The sequence below is a fragment of the Sceloporus occidentalis genome, unplaced genomic scaffold (genome assembly GCF_023333645.1).
Source record: "Sceloporus occidentalis isolate IW3139 unplaced genomic scaffold, rSceOcc1.0.p SCAF_21, whole genome shotgun sequence".
NCBI classification, from domain to species: Eukaryota; Metazoa; Chordata; class Lepidosauria; order Squamata; family Phrynosomatidae; genus Sceloporus; species Sceloporus occidentalis.
In genome coordinates, this window is record NW_028317001.1 from 8,572,469 (window position 1) to 8,591,630 (window position 19,162).

Here is a 19,162-nt window from a genome sequence, read left to right on the forward strand (position 1 = left end):
AACACAAAATGGCTGCCAAAACACAAAATGGCCACTGGAACACAAAATGGCTGCCAAAACACAAAATGGCCACTGGAACACAAAATGGCTGCCAAAACACAAAATGGCCACTGGAACACAAAATGGCTGCCAAAACACAAAATGGCCACTGGAACACAAAATGGCTGCCAAAACACAAAATGGCCACTGGAACACAAAATGGCTGCCAAAACACAAAATGGCCACTGGAACACAAAATGGCTGCCAAAACACAAAATGGCCACCTCAACCTCAGCGCTTCGCAGTTGGCAGTTTGAGGCCTTCAGGAAACCCATGATGGAGGATGTAAGGTCCCTAAAGTCAGAAGTGACCCCAAACAGGATTTCCCAATCTTAACAATACCTAAAGGTTTTCCTGATGCTCAAATATTGAGACTCCCTGAGATAGTCAGTATTCGCAAGCAAAGGAGGGCCAAGAGAGCCCTGGAGAGCCTTGCCTTGGGGTGGATCTGGATCTCTGGTGCCCAACAAACTACAAATCCTAGGATTCCACAGGATGGAGTCAGGAGAGTTAACACAGTTTAGAACTGGAATATTTCTGCAGTGCAGATACAGCCTGAGCTGGTTGTAAAAGGGTTGAAGCACCCAAGTCTGGTTTTACCCTCTTAATAATGGTTTTACTTTCAAAAAATAAGCACTTTGATTTTCTGTCTAATCCTTATTTTTGTTGTTGTTTGTTTGTTTCTATATTTGTTTCATTCTTGGTAATATCAGATGGTCTGGTTTGTCGACTTCCTTTGTGCATAAAAATCTCTTAATAAGAAAACTGGGGAGACTTTTAAAACCTCCCAAAGGAGCCACTTTTGGCCTTTTTGGGGGACAAGCCTCCTCTTAGAAGCCAAAGCCCAGTGTTTATGAAGAAGAAGGATAAGGCTTACATTAAAACTATCCTCCCCATTTCTGATCCCTTTTAAAATCCATGTTCCCCAGAAGGAGCAGAGCTTTTTAATATGAAAACCCTCTCAGAAAAGAGACACAAAAGACGCACAAAGAGACACACTTCCTTCCTTTTGGCCCAAGGAGCCTGGCCTCCTTCTCTCTCTGGAGCCTCAGGAGAGAAAGAGAGCTCAGTTCAACTGAGGCCTCAGAGAAGGTTCCAGAACTTTATTCCTCACAGTCACAAGCAGCACAAAATGGCCGCCGGAACACAAAATGGTTGCCACTGTCTCAACACTTGACAGTTTGAGGCCTTCAGTGAACCCAAAATGGAGGATGAAGGGCCCCAAAGTCGGAAGGGTCCTCAAACAGGATTTCCAAACCTTAACAACACCTAAAATGCCAAACAAAAAGAACAGTCCCAGAGTTCCATGACACTGAGCCATGGCCATTACAGTGCTGCAGAGCAAGAATGCCCAGCGATGGTGGCATTAATGATGATTAAAGTCTGGCGGCAGCTCCATCCCTCCCCCCCAGGCCTGATATCATCATCATCATCATCATCATCATCATCATCATCATCATCATCATTGCTAGAGCATGAGCGCTGCCATTAAAAGCATTGAAATCCCTTTTGGGGAGTCCCACTCTCCCACCTTCAGAGAGAGTGGGCCATGCCTAGAAGGACTGCTGGGCCTCCTTCCTCCCCACCTTAATGGCAGTGGCCAAAGCAAAGCAGCAGCAGCAGTAGACCCAAACCAGGCCCAGCCAGATCGCAGTGCAGCAGTGAAGCCTAGTGGCTCCAGGCCTTGTCTCTCTGCTGTCGCTTCACTCCACTCCCCCCTCTCTCCTTCCTTCCTTCCTTCCTGTCTGTCTGTCTCCCTCTAAAACTCTGCTACTCTCTCCTCATTCACTCTTCCGCACGCAGAGCTAGAGAAGCAGAAGATCCGCCTCTTCTTGAGGCTGGCCAATGGGGACAGAGCAGCTGGAAGACCCCGCCCCCTTCCCCAGACTCACATTTTGTATTCTGGAGGTCATTTTGTGCTGCTTGTGACTGTGGGGAATAATGTTCCTTTCCTCCCTTTCCCTCCTGAGTCCAGCTCTGCACCTGGGGCTCCATTGCAGTCTCCTTAAAGGAAGAAAGGAGGGAAGGAAGGGGAGGCCACTGAACCCCTGGGGCATTTCTTCCTTTCCCGCAAAGGCCGCTAGTGGGATAAGCAGCAGCAGCAGCTAGGCCCTGGCAATCCCTGCACATGCTGAGGAGGGGCCTTTGGGGGCATGTGCGCATGTGCAGTCTCAGCCCCTGAAGCCATTGCTGCCCTCACAGTCTGATCTGAGGGAAGTAGGGAGAGCCCTTGTTCATTCAGAGGAATGGCTGGAGGGTCGTCTGGAGGCCCTTGGGGGTTATAAGAAAGAAGGAAGCCACTGTTCTCCCCCTCAGAGAAGTCAGGGGACATACCAGGCCTCCTCTCCCTCTTTACTTCCCTGCCCCCTCTTTCGGGGATTCATTGGGGCCCAGGTACTTGGGGGGTTATTATGAGAAAAGAGGGCAGGATGACCCTTGGAGAAAGGCATGGCCATGGAGGGGAGGAGGATCCAAAGGTAAAAAGGGCTTTGAGGAGCCCCCTCCCTCCTTCAAGTCCCCAAAGCTGCCTCCCTACCAAAGACCCTCCAGCCCCCAATCATTGGCTCCAAAATGGGGGCTCTTCCCCCTCAATCATCATTCACACAGAGGAACCAAATTGGGGAGTCCCCCATGGAGGCCCCCACCTTCCCTGCCCTGCCAAGGAAACCCAGAAGGAGCCCATCTTCCTAACCAGCCAACAGACAAACCCAACAGCCTTCTAGAGCCAAGGGGTTGGCTCTAAGCCAACCGCCAGCCTCCTCTCCCAGAATTCCACACTCTGCCCCTGCCTTGCATGTATCTATCACTCTCTCCATGCACACACTTGAATGGATGGATAGATCTTGAGATCTTTTCCCCAAGAAAATATTGGTTTTATGGTGCTGAATTGAGCAATTCCATTCTTAACATCCATATAGAGCCTGAAATAGTAGATAGATAGATAGATAGATAGATAGATAGATAGATAGATAGCATCACCCAAAAATCTGTACCCAGTGAGCAGCTTTTTTTCCTCGTAAAAACAAGAGTTTCTGCCAGGAAACTGGCTCTTCAGTCCCTCCAGAAGAAGGAGGAGAAAGAAGGAGGAGGAGGAGGAGGGGGCCTAGGCCATTCCCAGGAGGAAAATGGCTGCCAAAAGGAAGAAGATGATGCTCAGTCCCTCCTCCTCAGCCTGGGATCCAGTAGCCCTTCCCAGTCCAGCCCCACTGTCTGTCTCTCTCTCTTTGTAGGGAGAAGGAAGGGAGACCCTTCCCTTCTCAGTCTCAGGCATTTCACAGGAGCCTTTTGTGGGATTTGAAGAGGATGAACCTTGGTCCTCACCTGGGATGATGATGCCTCCATTTCCAGCAGAGGAGGTCCAAACATCCCAGTCTATATGAGGACCTGGCCTTCTCTGCTGGGAAGACTGCCTTTCACCAAGGAGTCTGAAGAAGAGGATGGAGATCCATGGAGCTCAGGCTGAAATAAACAAGTTGGCTTCAGTGCAATTGCTTGCCAAGTTTCCTTCCATACCCCACATGCATCTTCGCTTCTTAATCCTGGCCCCAAAAACTTCACCAGGAGCTGGGGAATAGGAGACAGAGAGGAGAAAAGAGGGTCTCGTGACAAAGGGAGCCAGGAGAGCATTGCCATCTGGTGGCTTATACGGTGGGCCAGGTGGCAACACATAGGCTGCATCCGCACGGCAGAAGTAATCCAGTTTGACACCACTTTAACTTCCATGGCATTTCCAAGGTTCTTCTCCTGTGTGGACTCTCTGATGAACTGAAAGGTTTGAACTGTGAGCAAAGCATTTCCCACAAGGCTGATATCATTAACTTTGGCCCAGCTTTGCAGTTTATTCAGGTCATTTTGAATTTTGTTTCTGTCACAATAGTGACTTCAGGATTGCCTGTCACAATGGAGACTTCAGGATTGCCTGTCACAATAGTGACTTCAGACTGGTTCTCTGTGACTTCAGGCTGATGCTCCTTACCTGAAGGATTGAGAAGGACCATTGAGTGCTCATACTGATGCTCCTTGTCTGAAGGATTGAGACTAATCCATTGTGATCTCAGGCTGATGCTCCTTGCTTGATGGATTGAGACGGGACTATTATGAGTGCAGGCTGGTGCTCCATACCTGGAGACTGGCCCATTGTGACTTTAGCCTGATGCTTCTTGCCTGAAGAATTGAGATGGTACTATTGTGATTTCTCTCCCTTAACATCCCTGGTTCCCGGTGGCAGGAACACGGTGGTGACTGGTGGCTCTGGCTGTGGGTGCCACTATAAAGGGTCCCTTCAGCCTGCCCCGGGAACAACCCTCACCGGTCCAAGGCCAGAGGATGCCAATTGGCTGTTCTCTTTTTCCTTGTGTACTATTATTTTTTATGTTCTTGGACAGATCTGTGGTGGGACACTTGGAGGGAGATGGGCATGGACAAGGAGAATATCATTCAGATGGTGACTTGGGGGAGGCAAGGGATATTGATTTATGGAGTGGCTATACAAGTTGTGTGGGGTAACGGAAGATATGGCGCTAACAGGGTGAAATGTTGTTACAGAGGAAGAAGAGATTGATGTTTGATATCTCTCTCCCGTTCCATTCACCCTGCTATCCCAATAGAGCTGGAGAGCATACCAAATTAACCACAGAACCTTTCCCTGCTCTTGTGTAATGCCAGGTCAGTCAAAAATAAGACGCACATAGTCCATGATCACCTACTGGACAAAGAGGCTGACCTGGCTTGCTTCACAGAGACCTGGCTGGGTGATGATAGCTCAGCCATCTGGGCTCAGGCCTTACCAGCCGGGTTCTCCATCACTGAGCAGGTAAAGGGATGTGGGCGATGGGGAAAGTGGCTTTGGACCATAAAGACAATCTTGCTTTGGCCAGGATAACTATCTGTAAGATGGACCACATCGAATGTATTTACCTCAGCTTAAAGACCAGGGAAAGTCTGGGGATTCTGTTGGTATACCGTCCACCCCATTGCTTAACAGACTCCCTAGCCAATCTGACACAACTTGTCTCGGAGCTGCTGCTGGAGTCGCCTAGGCTCACCCACAAACCCACAAAAAGCTATGGATGCCAGCCATGAAAGCCTTTGACTTCACCTTCGACGTTACATTGGACTCAAAGGCCCACAACAATGGACTGGATGGAATGAGCCTGCAAATAATTGTTCCTGCGAAGCATAAGAAAGAGATTAAAGGGTGCATAAATAAAGCAGTTTGACACCATTTTTACTTCCATGGCTGAACACTATGGAATTCTGGGGGTGCATCTGCCTCCATTCCAACTATGCTTACACAAAAAGACTAGCTTAATCCATTTGATGGATTCAACACTCTGGACAGTGATCATGCTGGTAAATGTGTCTATTATTTTTACCTGGTGGACAGAGAATTGATCATAGAATCCTAGAGTTGGAAGAAGAGATCCCAAGGGCCACCCAGTCCAGCCCCATTCAGCCATGCAGGAACTCACGACCAAAGCACATCTGACAGATGACCATCCAGCCTCTGTTTAAAAACTTCCAAAGAAGGAGACTACACCGCACGCCTAAGAAGTGACCCAGTGTCATAACGGCAAAGGACAACAAGGCACTGCAACAGACAGAACATTCAAGAAAATGTACAGTATTACATACATTCGTTTCATATGGCTTATTGACAGCTATATTGCATATACTGTACTATATTTTATTATGTGTCGTTGTTGTTGTGTGGCTTCAAGTTGTTTCTGACTTATGGCAACCCTAAGACATTCACTTATCTTTGGGTTTTCTGGGCAACTTTCTTCAGAGGGGGTTTGCCACTGCCATCCTCTGAGGCTGAGAGAGTGTCACTTGCATGAGGTCACCCAGTGGGCTTCTATGGCCAAGCCATGAGTGCCCTAGTCCAACACTCAAGCCACTAAGCCAAGCTAGCTCTCATTTTTAAATTATTTTAAATTATTTAATTATCTTATTTTATTATGTACTCAACTGTATTCTTCTGATGCAGCTAGCTTCATTAAAATGCCTTGTTGGCTTGCAATATACCTATAGAACTCTGAGCAAGGCAAATGCTTAAAATCATACTTTACTAGCAACAACCTCTTGCTGGATCTATATTTAAATTATTCCTTTCATCTGTCCCTTATGCTGAAATTAAGGAGGGGGAACCCTTCCAACATTTGCATTGTGTCCTCAAGGAGCCCATTTATTTGGAAAAGTGGGATGAAGTCTATGTATACATAAAGAAGAAGTGGGGAGGATATCCCATTTATAAGTATCTGGGGGGGGAGGAAGGGGGAAAGAAAGAAAGTGAGCAGAAATCAGAGTACCAGAGGATAAGACGATCATGTAGAAAGTGGAAAGGTAAACTGATTAAAATATGGAAAAAGAACTATTTAAAGAAGATATAATAATAATAATAATAATAATAATAATAATAACTTGATTACGGCCAATTGGCCAGCACGTTAAAGAAGATATGCAAATATGAAGAGTGAGTAAATGAATCGGTGAAAGGTTGGTTTTAGGAAGTCTCAAATGTACTTTATGAGTGATTTGTTTGTTTTTCTATGTATTATTTGTGTGTGTGTGTGTGTGTGTGTGTGTATAAGAATAAAATTTATTTTTTAAAAAAGCTTGTGAAATGGAGTTGTCCGCCAGGAAGGGTGATATGATCCCAATTTCACCTTCTTCCCCCAGTTTTTGGAAGTTGCCCTAGGTCTCCTCTTCCTCCTCCTATGGCCATTGTAGAATCTTGCAGCCTAGATGGTTCTTTGTCTCCATTCCTCCACCTTCACAACCCCCAGAATTACCATAGAAACAGAACTAAACAATTTGTCATCTTCCTACTGGCCATTCCTTACTGGACACTTCAACAGTGAGGAGGTCAGGAGGCCAGGTCTCCAGCCGTTTATCATGGCAGGTAGGCAATGAGGATACCTAGATGTTCAGATGGACCATCAATTTATTTATTGCGGTTAAAACCTAGAGGTGGAATAAGGTTTGGAGAAAGGATAAAGTCACAGGGCTAGCCTAGGGAAGGGGAAACTCTTGGAAACGGAGGGAGAAAAGGGTGACAGTAAATCAATAGGGGGGGGGGGGGTAAAGGAGATCCAGAACTAGAGGACACAGTGCTGCCCCAATAAGATCGGCAGGACTTAGGTTGACCAAAACCTTCCAGGTTCAGTAGGACCTTGCCTTGACCAAGAAGACAAGAAGTACTGAATCTCTATATGTGAAATTTGAGTGAAAACACCAAGAATTGAGAGGAAGAGGAGCAAAGACACAGCTGAACTAAGGGGGTTATCTTATTTATTTATAGCACAGGAGAAGTACTGGAGTGTCTTTAAAAGGTGACAGGAAGTTTGGAGGCCCTTGAATTTAAAAGGCTGTCAGTGTTGTGTAGTGGTTTGAGTGTTCGACTATGGCTCTGGAGACCAGGGTTCGAGTCTCAGTTCAGCCATAAAACCCACTGGATGAGCTTGGGCACGTCACTTGCTCTCAGCCTCAGAGGAAGGCAATGGCAAACCTCCTATGAATAAATCTTGCCAAGAAAACCATATGACAGGTTTGCCTTAGGGTTGCCATAAGTTGGAAATGTCTTGAAAAGCACACAACAATGGACTCATTGAAGAGTAGTTCTGATGTCTACAGAAAATACAGATATGTATCTATCTGTATTAGGAGAAGCCTTCAACTGATAGACTATTTAATTCAGGTGCTGATTTTTACTCTTGTTTTGGTTTGAGTTGCATAACAGACATTAGTCCTCCAGGCACCTTCAGTTCAGTTCATTTCTAGCCAACTGACTGTTGCTCTGGAATCCATGTTGCATCAAAACATTCTCTGGCCTCCTAGGATCCGGGGGTTACTCTGGAATGATGAGGTGGTCCTAGTTCTATGGGGTCTCTTGGTTGCAAGATGGATCGACCCAATCCCCCTGGTTTATTTTCTCTTAGGATGGGTCTACACTATAGAAATACAGTGGGCCCTTGGCATCCACTGAGGTTTGGTTTCCAGAATACCTTGTGCATACCAAAATCCATGGATGCTCAAGTCCCACTAAATGCAATGGCATAATCAACTGGTGTAGTTTAGGTCATGTGTCTTCTTATGGCTGATCAGGAAGGGCCACCATTGATGCGCCTGTCTTCTTCCTTTGTGTGTATTACAGATGAGTCGCCAAACACACAGCCAGCCGAGGGTTCAACCCAAACATCTCAGAGCATCTCCTCAGTGGTGATGACCATGCCAAGAGCAAACGGAGGGCAAGCTCCTTGGAGCATTAGTGCAACTTCACCTCCATCACTGAGTGCCACTTCTGTCCAGGTTGAGTCCGTTCTACCGAACCCTGAAGAAGCCTTTAGCTCTGACTATGTGCCTTACCCTCAGCAGCAAGGAGCATTCGGGGTTCATTTTCCTACCCAAGCTGCACCTTATCTTTCCCTCCAGGACAGAGGGAGAAGAAGCCGGCTTCCCAGGCCTATGCTTAGGATGTTTCCCTATGAAAAGCTTCCAATAGTTGGACGTGTCATGGAGCAGTTGTATGTTTCCCACCTGCATCCCGTACCCAGACTCCAGCCGATACTGATCCAACTTCCGAGGCACTTCCCAGTTCAGCCAGCCCCCTTCCAGGACAAGACAGGCCTCTTTTTTTACTCCCAGGCAACTTTGGCCCCCATTCCCCTCGTAGAGGGAAATCCCAATTTGCAGGTGTTCCCCGTCCCACCTGTCCCAAACAACAGCGTCATTTCCCTTCTGGAAGAAGCAAAACCCAACCTTGTCCAGAGCCCTCCTGCGACCAGTGGACCTTCTGCAGCCTCAACATTAAAAACCATGAATGTGGAAGACTCCGAAGGTAGATGCCTCTCTTTCTGGAAAATATAGATTAGGCCTGGGAGATGTGGGCTGGTCCGGGGGATGCTTTCCTTCTGCTGAGACCTTCTAAGAGCCAGGTGATTGATTGATTGATTGATTGATTGATTGTACAGTCGGCCCTTCTTATACACGGATCTTTTATACACGGATTCAAGCATACACGATTTGAAAATGTTCCAAAAAAGTATAAATTTACCTTGATGTTCCATTTTTTATAAGGGACACCATTTTGCTATGTCATTATACTTAATGGGACTTGAGCATACACAGATTTTGTTATACACGGGGGATCTTGCAACCAAACCCCAGCGTATAACAAGGATCCACTGTACCTATAGTCTGCCTTTCTCCCAGAATGGGATCCAAGGTGGCATAGAATAATTTTAAAAAGTACCCAACTAAAACATTAATCTACAAAAGTTTAAAAAAAGGAATTACAGTATATACTCATGTATAAGTCTAGAAATTTTAGTTAAAAAAATGACCCCAAAAATCTGAGTAAAGTTATTCACAGATCAAAGTATATACTGTACTTTAACTCTCATAAAAATAGAAATCATCCCCTGGGGAAACATAAGAGTGTAATCTTCCTGGAAGCACCAATCTTCCTCTATTCTCTCATCCATCTATCCTTTAGTGTGAACACAAACAGTTATACATCCTGCAATTTTGTAAGCTCTTTGGCATTATTTTCCCTTGCTTCATCCTTTAGATCCTTTGGTACATGACCCTAAGTCTTACTCTCGACTTATCCATGGGTCATATCAAAATCCATCATTTTGGCCCCTAAACCTGCCCTCAACTTATACATGAGATCGACTTATAGTCAAGTATATATGGTAAATGTCAGCTTTATTAAAATATGATTTAAATGGCTAATACACTAAAAACATATTAAAACACAGTGTGTGTATGTGTCTCTCTGTATGTGTCTGCATACACTGCAAGCCCCCCATATCTGTGGATTCTGCATCCATGGATTCAACCATCCACAGCTTGAAATTATTCCAAAATCATCATCATCATCCAAAAACAAAGCTTGATTTTGCCATTTTGTATGAGGGACACCATTATATATAATGGAACTTAAGCATCCAGGGATTTTGGTATCCATGGAGGAACATACTCCCAGCCGATACCAAAGACTCACCACTTCACACACTGCAATAAGTATAGAAGGACATGGCTGAAAGGGCACTACAAGTTCTGAAAAATAGGGCTGGTTTTCTGTAATGCAATTATAGATCCATAACCTAGAATTACTGATCAGTAACTGCTCCATATTCACTAACAATATGTCATCATGATGGTAGCAAGATCCCATGAATGCCCCCCCCCAAAAAAAATCTACATAAGGGAGGTGTGGGGTTGGGAGTGACAAAAATCTCCATAGAAAGGCTTTTTTCCAGCCTTGTCCTACATGCCTTTTTTGCCCTCAGAGCTTTGACCTGATGGGCCTTTGCTGATAGATATGGGCTAGGGAACTGGGATAAAATGGTTCTGTGTTCCTCTCTTTCAGCAACAAGGCCCTCTTCTGGGGAACAGTATTCCTGTGATGGAGTCAGACGGGGCAAAGCATAAGGAGCAAGATGCTGGAAAGGTGAGCCAGAAGCCACATGGGTCTCTAGCCAAGAAAGCATCTCCTCAACCTGAAGGCATTGCTTTTCAGAAAACCCCAACAACTGCTCCGGAACCTCAAGAAATCAAAGACATCTTGGCTGCAGAAAAGCAACTCAGTTCTAAAACTCACAAAATAACAGATGATTCAAAACCATCTAAGATCAGCAAGAAAAGAAAAACAATGTCCACAGAAGGAGAAACATTACCAAAAAAGCCAAAGTTGGACCCAGATAAGTCCCAGGTTCCTAAATCTCCAGAGCCACCACTGATCTCTTAGCAGAGTGAGAAAAAGGACCTTTGTTCTGAGAAACCAAGAGACAAGGAAGGAAATCTCCAAAGGAAAAAGCTGCCCCAGCAGAAACAAGGAGCCAAGGACAAGGCGATGGTGACGGCTGCTCCAAAGGCAAAGCCCCAAGTGATAAAATCTGAGAAAGGTTTGTCTAAGACTGTTGATCAAGGCAAAGGGAAGCCTAATGCTCCTGTCAGAGGCGTTCAAGGGAAGAAGAGACACATGAAAATGGCAAAAGCAGAACCGCCCAAGACATCCCCAAGAGCAGTCTGGCTCTGCAAATGATGGAGTCCGTCCATGTGTTCTACCCCTTGGGGAAGAAGCTTCCAAGTGTCCCAACGAAAAGGACTCACCCTGAAAAGAGGCCACCATCGGGAGCCATTGCAGAGAAACCCCTGCCTATACTGGCCTTCTTGTGGGGAGGCATGGGGAAGCCACTGCCCAAAATACCACGGAGCCCGAGCTCAAGGTCAGTAGCGGAGCCACCAGGATCTTCCTTGCCTCAGCCAACCTTACCCAAAATGAAGCCGTCTCTGCCGAAACAGGTGCCTTTCCCTTCTGTGCCATCACGGCCGTACGCAGGGACCTCAACCAAAGCCACACAGCTGAGGCCACCAGAAGCTCTATGCTCCCAGTCGCCACCACCAGCAACAAGGAAGCCAGCCCTACTCAAGCCTGCCGACATATCCTTTTTTGCAACCCAGATACCTCATCCCAAGCTGCCTTCTTCTCAGCCTTTCCAAACCAGAAGAAACAGAGTGCGTCACCCCAAAACGACAACTCTCCATTCTGGGCCAGCTTTGACCATGGAGAAGATTTGGAGGCCTACCTGCAGATCTTCCTCACCCCCAGCCAGAAGAAGTGACCTTCTCCCTGTTGACCCTCCTCCATCTCCACCCTACAAAGGGGACACCTTCATCCCATGGAGGACACCCCCTCCTGACCAGGAGTTCTCCAAGCCCATCACAGAGGAGCAGTGGCCCATCCGAGAGAAGATGAAGTGCCAGGCCCAGAGGGAGAGAGCAGAGGCGGCCTGCTGGACCAAGCTGGGCAGGGACAGGTTTAGGGAAAGGGAGAAAGAAATGGCGATTGCCGACCACTACGGCTACCCTTAGGCTGAGGACTCTTAAAACTAAAAGAACTCTATTTAGGCACTGAATAGCTTCCCACCCTACAATTAGGGAGACATTAGTTCATTTGTGGTCAACTGTCATCAAGTCAACTTCGACTTATGGGGACCCTATAAATGACAGACCTCCAAATCTCACCTTCTTTATCAATCACCTTGCTTAGGTCCTGCAGGCTCAGGGCAACTGTGATTGTCTATCCTTTCATTCATAATCTTAGGAAATTATCCTGCCTTTAGTTTCATTAGTATTTTTAAAGCATATTCACATTTATTTATTTATTTCCAATAAAATATATATTTTCCTATTTATTATTTGTTGCCTTGATTGTTACCTTTAAGGTTACTTCCCATTGGAATGATAGTACCAGGGAATGTCTGAATTCGTGGCTGAGGTTGCAATCCAGGGCTTGCTTAAGTAGGAGTAGGTCCCATTGGCCTTACAAGAACTGATATCCATTATAGCAGTGCTTCCCAAACCTTGGTCCTCCTAGTGTTTTGGACTTCAGCTTCCAGAAGCACCCACCAATTTGGTCCAAAGTCAGGAATTCTGGGAGCTGAAGTCCAAAACATCTGGAGGAACAAAGTTTGGGAACCACTGCATTATAGGATGGCTCAGTAAAGGTTCATTACAGTGTGCAGGGATGGGAGGTGAATTTTGATCACTTGCCTTCAGTAGTGGGTTTCAAAAAATTATATTATTTCAAATATATATATATATATATATATATATATATATATATATATATCACTGTTGAACATTTCCTCTGGTTCTGATGCTCATTTGTCACATAACTGGGTTCAATTGTACTTTTACCTTTAGCTGCTAGATAGTTAATAGTACAGTAGTGGAAATCAGGAAATGTATTAAACGTCATCTCATGGTATGTAAGAATATGGAACTTTGCTCTATTGGAAAAGTTAACACAAACAGTCAAGGAACTGAATGAAAAGTACATTTTCTGCAGAGGGAGTTTGAATAGATGCAATTTTGCATGTAGGGCTTTAAAGGTTATAACCAACACCTTGTACTGGAACTTGGTGAAAAATAACACTTGAGATCTGTGTAAGTATGTGAATATCTGAATATATAAAATTATGTTGTGATAGATAAGATTTAAAAGGTATACAAAGAAAGATATGCAAAATAAATTAAATAACAAGAAATGTCAATGGTGAAATAATTTAGGGGGTTAGATAGACTGAGATAATGTAATATGATAGACTGCGATATAGATTTCGACTTCAGATACATACGTACATATATATGATCAAGGATAAGGACATAGAAGTATAGATTAATATGTATGTATATAAGGAAATAAAGGAATAATAGATATAAATAAAGTAAGGAAATATAGAAACCACCATTTTAAGACATATATATGCAAAACAATTAATTTTTTTATTATGAATAAGGTTTATATAAAAGCCAGTATACATAAATATAAGAACCAACAGAGAGGAATGGAAGTGATATATTTCCATGGTATTAGTATGTTTTATTTGTATGTTTGTTGTCTGATGAGTTAAGTTTTATGTTTATTGTTTCTGACTTTTAATAACAAATATATTTTTTAAAAATACTGATGTTCCATAATTAATGCTGTCTTTCACAGATTCAAGATATGAAATGAAGAATGAGAATGCTTCAATTAATGCAAAGATTTATTGAATGTCCCTATAAGGGCAATACTTTTAAACCAACAATTTTGTAGCAGAAGTAGTATAAATGAAGATTGCAATAGACCTTTACAAAATACAACAAAATATATGAAGGCTGCTTCTCCAAAAAAGTATTTTCAACCACTAACATTTGCACACTTTGTCCCTAATGTGGATTTTTGGATGCCTCTAAAAGTGTAACTTCTGAGAAAAACTTTTTCCACAGTCTTTCTTTTCTATAGCTTCTCTTCTATATGAATGCTATGGTGGTGTGTAAGGTTGGTACCTGAATCAAAACACTTGGCACACTCCTGGCATTTGGATGGTTTCTCTCCTGTGTGGACCCTTTGATGTCTCAAAAGGTCTGACTTCTAAGCAAAGCGTTTTCCACACTGCTGGCATTTGTAAAGTTTCTCTTCTGTGTGGACTCTCTGATCTTCCATAAGGTGAGTTCTGAGGAAATCATTTCCCACACTCCTGGCATTTGGATGGTTTCTCTCCTGTGTGGACCCTTTGATGTCTCAAAAGGTCTGACTTCTAAGCAAAGCATTTTCCACACCGCTGGCATTTGTGTGGTTTCTTTCCTTTGTGGACTCTCTGATGTAAAACAAGGTGAAACCTCCAAGCTAATCATTTTCCACACTGCTGGCATTTGTATGGTTTCTCCAGAATGTCGATTCTCTGGTGAGCCACAACTTCTTCTACAAAGAAGAGGAAAGACAGAAAATACTCATCTCAGCATCTTGAGAGGAGAGGTCTCTGGAATCTACAATGGATCTAAGCAAGCTCTACTATGAAAAGAAACAAGAGAGATAAAGGAGTTTTAGTCTTCCCTTTCCCTCCCTTCATAGATATGAGTCATAATTGCTACATGGAATACCTTAAAATGTCTGAAAACAAGGACTTGAGCTGGTTCCCACCAGTTTACTTATTTAGTTGTTAATGTTTTTCAGGTTCATGGCTGTCTGACAATACTCCTCTAGCTGTTTTATGGACACCTCTCCTGGCTCTATTGTGGACTTTCCCTGAGTTACTTTCCTGTCCAAAGAGAGCTAGACTTTGCTCCTGCTCTCTCCTACTTGCTTCCACTTTCCTGATCTCCTTCCATTTCTCCCTCCTCTCTCCAATTTTCCTTCCTGCTCTCTTTCCATCTGCACTGCTTCTGTATTTCAGCTTCAGCATCTCCTCCTGCCATTCTGTCTTTCACATTCTCTCTCTCTCTCACACACAAAAAGTATGGTGCAGGAAAGAGACATTTTTATTCCCATTTAGTGAGACATGTAAGATAATGATATAGCAATCAATCCATAGGAAGGCTGAGGAAGGGACCTGAGGACTCCCAATTTGGTGGGGTTAGGGCTCAAGAGAGGAGCCTTGAAACAACCTGAAGACACCTCCAAGACAGGGCTGGGCAGCTGTTGGGGATTAGGAGCCAGACTGGGCCCAAAAGAGACCTCAGAGGCAACCCCCATTGGACCACCTTGAAAAAACCTAAATGACGTTTTGCCCCTCAATATCCCCCAAATGCCTTAGGAGAAGCGGAGGCAGTTTTGTCACCGTTGGGCCACTCTGAGCCCTTGTAGGAGGACCAAGGGAGGCCTTCTTCCCAAGAGGCTATTAGAGGCCTCTCCAGAACATAGAAACACTGAAACACAGATCAAAAAGACCTGAAACCTTGCTAAGGGATGTAATGAAGAGCATTTGGGGCCAAAAGATATCAAGTGCCATGGTTCTTTCCTAGGATATCCTAGGATTTGAAGTTTAGCAAAGGGCATTTACAATCATAACTAGAGAGCTCTAGTGGCTCCATAAAGTAAAGTACAAATCCCAAGATTCCCAGGATGTTGCTTTGACCATTAAAGTGGAACCATATAGCCATGTCTATAGCATGCAAGGCCCCCTGTTCTGAAGGAAGAACAATAGAACCAAGTTCCTTCCCCAGAGAGGAGACATTTCCATAGGTTTCCATCATCACCTCATTGTACAGAAACTTCTGCTCCGGACTCAAGAGAGGCCCTTCCTCCTCAGAGAAGAAGACTTCCACGTCTGGAAAGGAGATCTGCAACAGAAAGTAGCCCTCATCCAGAGACTGACTGAGCAAAAGGGGAGGAAGAACACGGAGCATCCCAAATATGATTGATCCCTTCAGAATATCAACAGAGTGGGATATATTTTGATATCCTCCCTTCCCTTTTCCTTGGCTCCCTGGATTTTCAAGAATGGGGAGAGAGGGAAAGACAAGGCTGCAATCTTGGTCCCTGATCCTCTAGATTTCTCCTTGATGGAGACTGTGTTTAGCAATGGAGACTCTTCCCTGGAGCTCTTCCCAATCTGCTTCAATGAACTGACAGAAGTCTAGGGCAGCCTTTATTATCCATTGATTTATGTCTGTGTTTGATTTCTAGTCTGTCTGGAGGTCAAGTTCTCTTTGGATCCAAGGCAGAGAACACTCCAGGGCCCTCTTCCCTTCCCTGGGAATAGAAATAGGAAGACCACTATTCAGGCATTAGGAATGGCTTCCTTTCATCATGGCTCCAAACCAACTGCCTTCATCAGGAGCTTCACTGCATCAAGCCCTGTCTCAAAGCCATGGGTTCAATGCTCTTCTAGGAACAGAAGAAGTCCTCCTGAGGACACTCTGAGGGCTGCCATTGGCTGGAATCCCCTCCCTCCCACCATCCCTAGCTCTGATTGGCTGGAATCCCACATCCAACACAGAGTGACATCACTGCTACGGAAGGCTCTCTTGACCAATCAGAGAGCAAGATGAAGGTCCTTCTGGAAGCTTCCGTGAGAAGGAGATATAAGGCCTGAGAGACCAAGAGACAGTTGGGGGAATTGTGTCGGTTGGAGATCGAGAGAGAGAGAGTTAAAGAGCGGATCTTGGAAGTTAGTCTCAGAATTGGATGTTTAGGTCTATTTATTTCTTTAATAGCTTGTAGGAATTGAATATTATATACTTACAAATATTGTACCTGCAAGATTCTTAATATCTTGTAGGACTTATATTTCAGTTATATTTTGTTATTTATAATAATCATCTCCTTAGAGTATCTACTACTCAGGCAGACCCAGCCATTTTGTGTTCTTATGGCCATTTTATTGTCTGCTTGTGACTGTTGGGAATAATGTTCCAGAACCTTCTCTGAGGCCTCAGTTGAACAGAGGCTTCTCTTTCTCTCCTGAGGCTCCAGAGTCAGAAGGAGGCCAGGCTCCTTGGGCCAAAAGGAAGGAAGTGTGTCTCTTTGTGTGACATTTGTGTCTCTTTTCTGAGAGAGTTTTCTTATTACACAGCTCTGATCCTTCTGCAGAACATGGGCTTTAAAAGGGATCAGAAATGAGGAGGATAGGTTTAATACAAGCCTTATTCTTCTTCACTAACATTGGGCTTTGAGTACTATCCCTGTTTTAATAACTGTTTCAATAACTGTCCAGTAATTTAATGGTGTTTTATTTTGGATGGGAGGGTTAGGAAGGGTTTGGGATATAATGAAAGATGTTGTTATTGTATTGCATGGATCTTTTTATTGTAAGCTGCTAAAAGGTGGCCATTCTTGTGTAGTAATTGTCTTGTGATTAACTCCCACAACAACCTTGTAAGGTAGGCTTCATAGGCTCCTAGGGCTGGAAGGGAGCCCCAAGGGCCATCCATTCAGCCCCATTCTGTCCTCCAAGTCCTCCGAAGTGATGGCCATCCAGACAGAGACTCCTCCAATGCTCTTGGAGGCAGCATCTCCCATAGATTTGCTCAGAGGTCATGGGGCCCCATGGGAACTGGTCCTTTCAACCCACTTTGGGAAAGGAGACAACCGCCCCCCCTCAGCCTCCTGGACTATTTACTACCAGGAGTGACTATGGCTGTGATTCAGAGGAGTTTCCTAGGCATTGTCACCTTCTGCCCTCCATGGCCATTGGCACTGACCTTTCCCCATTGCCTTCCCTCCCTCAGCCCTTGGACCTCCTCCTCCTTCGCACTCAGAACAACCCTTCTCTACGGCTGAGGAGACGGACTCTGACCTGGGAAGCTCCGGCCATAAAGGATTACAGAAGAGCCCTTTCTGAAGCTGCAGAAGTCAGTGTCCTTGTACTGAAGGTAGGCCTTTATTCCTGGAGCTGAAAGAGGACCTTTCTTTAAATGTTTCAGTCCAGGATTGTGTGGAAGGGTTGCAGCTGAGAGAGTGAGCCTATGCTTTGCAGGAATAAAGTCCCCAGTTCAGTCTCTGGCAGCATTGTCTTCCCAGAAGGTGGAAGTGAGATTTCCAGTCCCAGACACACAGTGCGCCAGTGAGTCCTTTGTGTGGGGACTGTGTGTGTCCATGTTGTTTACTAGAGCTTTGTGAGATATTTGTTTCACTGGGTTTACAAAATGAATTTACATAGGTCTTCACTTCCCAAAAATGAGCATAATCAAGGATGCAATCTTCATTCATAAACCTATACATTTATAGATTTTTGTTGTATAAGTGCAATATATTTAGCATTGTGCATCTTTTAAAAAAATATACAAGGAAAAGTGAAGAAATTGTGATTTTGACAATAGATCCATTCAGAAACAATGCACACAAATGTACATCCCTCAATTTCTATGTGCCTTTAGCAAGCAGAGGAAGAAGGTGCATACTTCATGCTCCTGCTATGACTGACACACACAAACACACAAATCTTGTAATTGTCAATTTGTAAACTGCTTTGATCTTTTTGGAAAAGTGGCATATAAATAAATGTATTATTATTATTATTATATTATTATATTATAAACACAGCAGTTAAGCTCAGAGATTTGTCTCATTTGTAAAAATGAAATGATTATTTTCACCAGTGTCTAAATGGGGAAGGGAGCATAATGAGGGGAGGCCATTGATCAGATCATTGAAGAAATGCAGGTCTTATCCAGCCCAGGGACCGGAGTTTCTCCATCTGGGATATAAATCATAGAATCATAGATTCATAGAGTTGGAAGAGACCCCAAGGGCCATCCAGTCCAACCGCATTCTGCCATGCAGGAACTCTCAATCAAAGCATCCCTGACAAATGGCCATCCAGCCTCTGATTAAAGACCTCAAAGGAAGGAGACTCGACTGCACTCCAAGGAGGGAGTTTGTTCCACTGTTGAACAGACCTTACTGTCAGGACGTTCCTCCAAATGTTAAGGTGGAATGTCTTTTCCTGTAGTTTCCATCCATTGTTCTGGGTCCTAGTCTCTGGAGCAACAGAAAACAAGCTTGCTCCCTCCTCAATATGACATCCCTTCAAAAATTTAAACAGAGCTATCATATCACCTCTTAACCTTCTCTTCTCCAGGCTAAACATCCCTAGCTTCCTAAGTCATTCCTCATAAGGCATGGTTTCCAAATTCTTCACCACTTTAGTTGCCCTCCTTTGGACAAGCTCCAGTTTCTCAATGTCTGTTTTGAACTGTGCCCAGAACTGGACAAAATATTCCAGGTGGGGCCTGAGAGAGCAGAATAGAGTGGCACTATTACTTCCCTTGATTTAATATTTATTTAGGTATTTATGCCCTGCCCTTCAGCCCTAATAGCTCTCAGAGCGGCTTACGATTATTA

General features: G+C 44.4%; 1 protein-coding gene across 1 annotated transcript in view; it reads right to left on the bottom strand.

Moving 5' to 3' along the window:
- LOC149301541 (uncharacterized) overlaps positions 1-4,842 on the bottom strand; it is a 193,894-nt gene extending 189,052 nt beyond the window's left edge. The window contains exons 1-3 of the mRNA XM_089484310.1: positions 4,827-4,842; positions 3,932-4,015; positions 3,553-3,603 (exon numbers count right to left, since the gene is read on the bottom strand). Of these exons, the coding sequence (XP_089340436.1) occupies positions 3,553-3,603; positions 3,932-4,015; positions 4,827-4,842 (151 nt within the window). The remainder of the gene's footprint in view (positions 1-3,552; positions 3,604-3,931; positions 4,016-4,826) is intronic.
- Between the last annotated feature and the right edge of the window lie 14,320 nt (positions 4,843-19,162).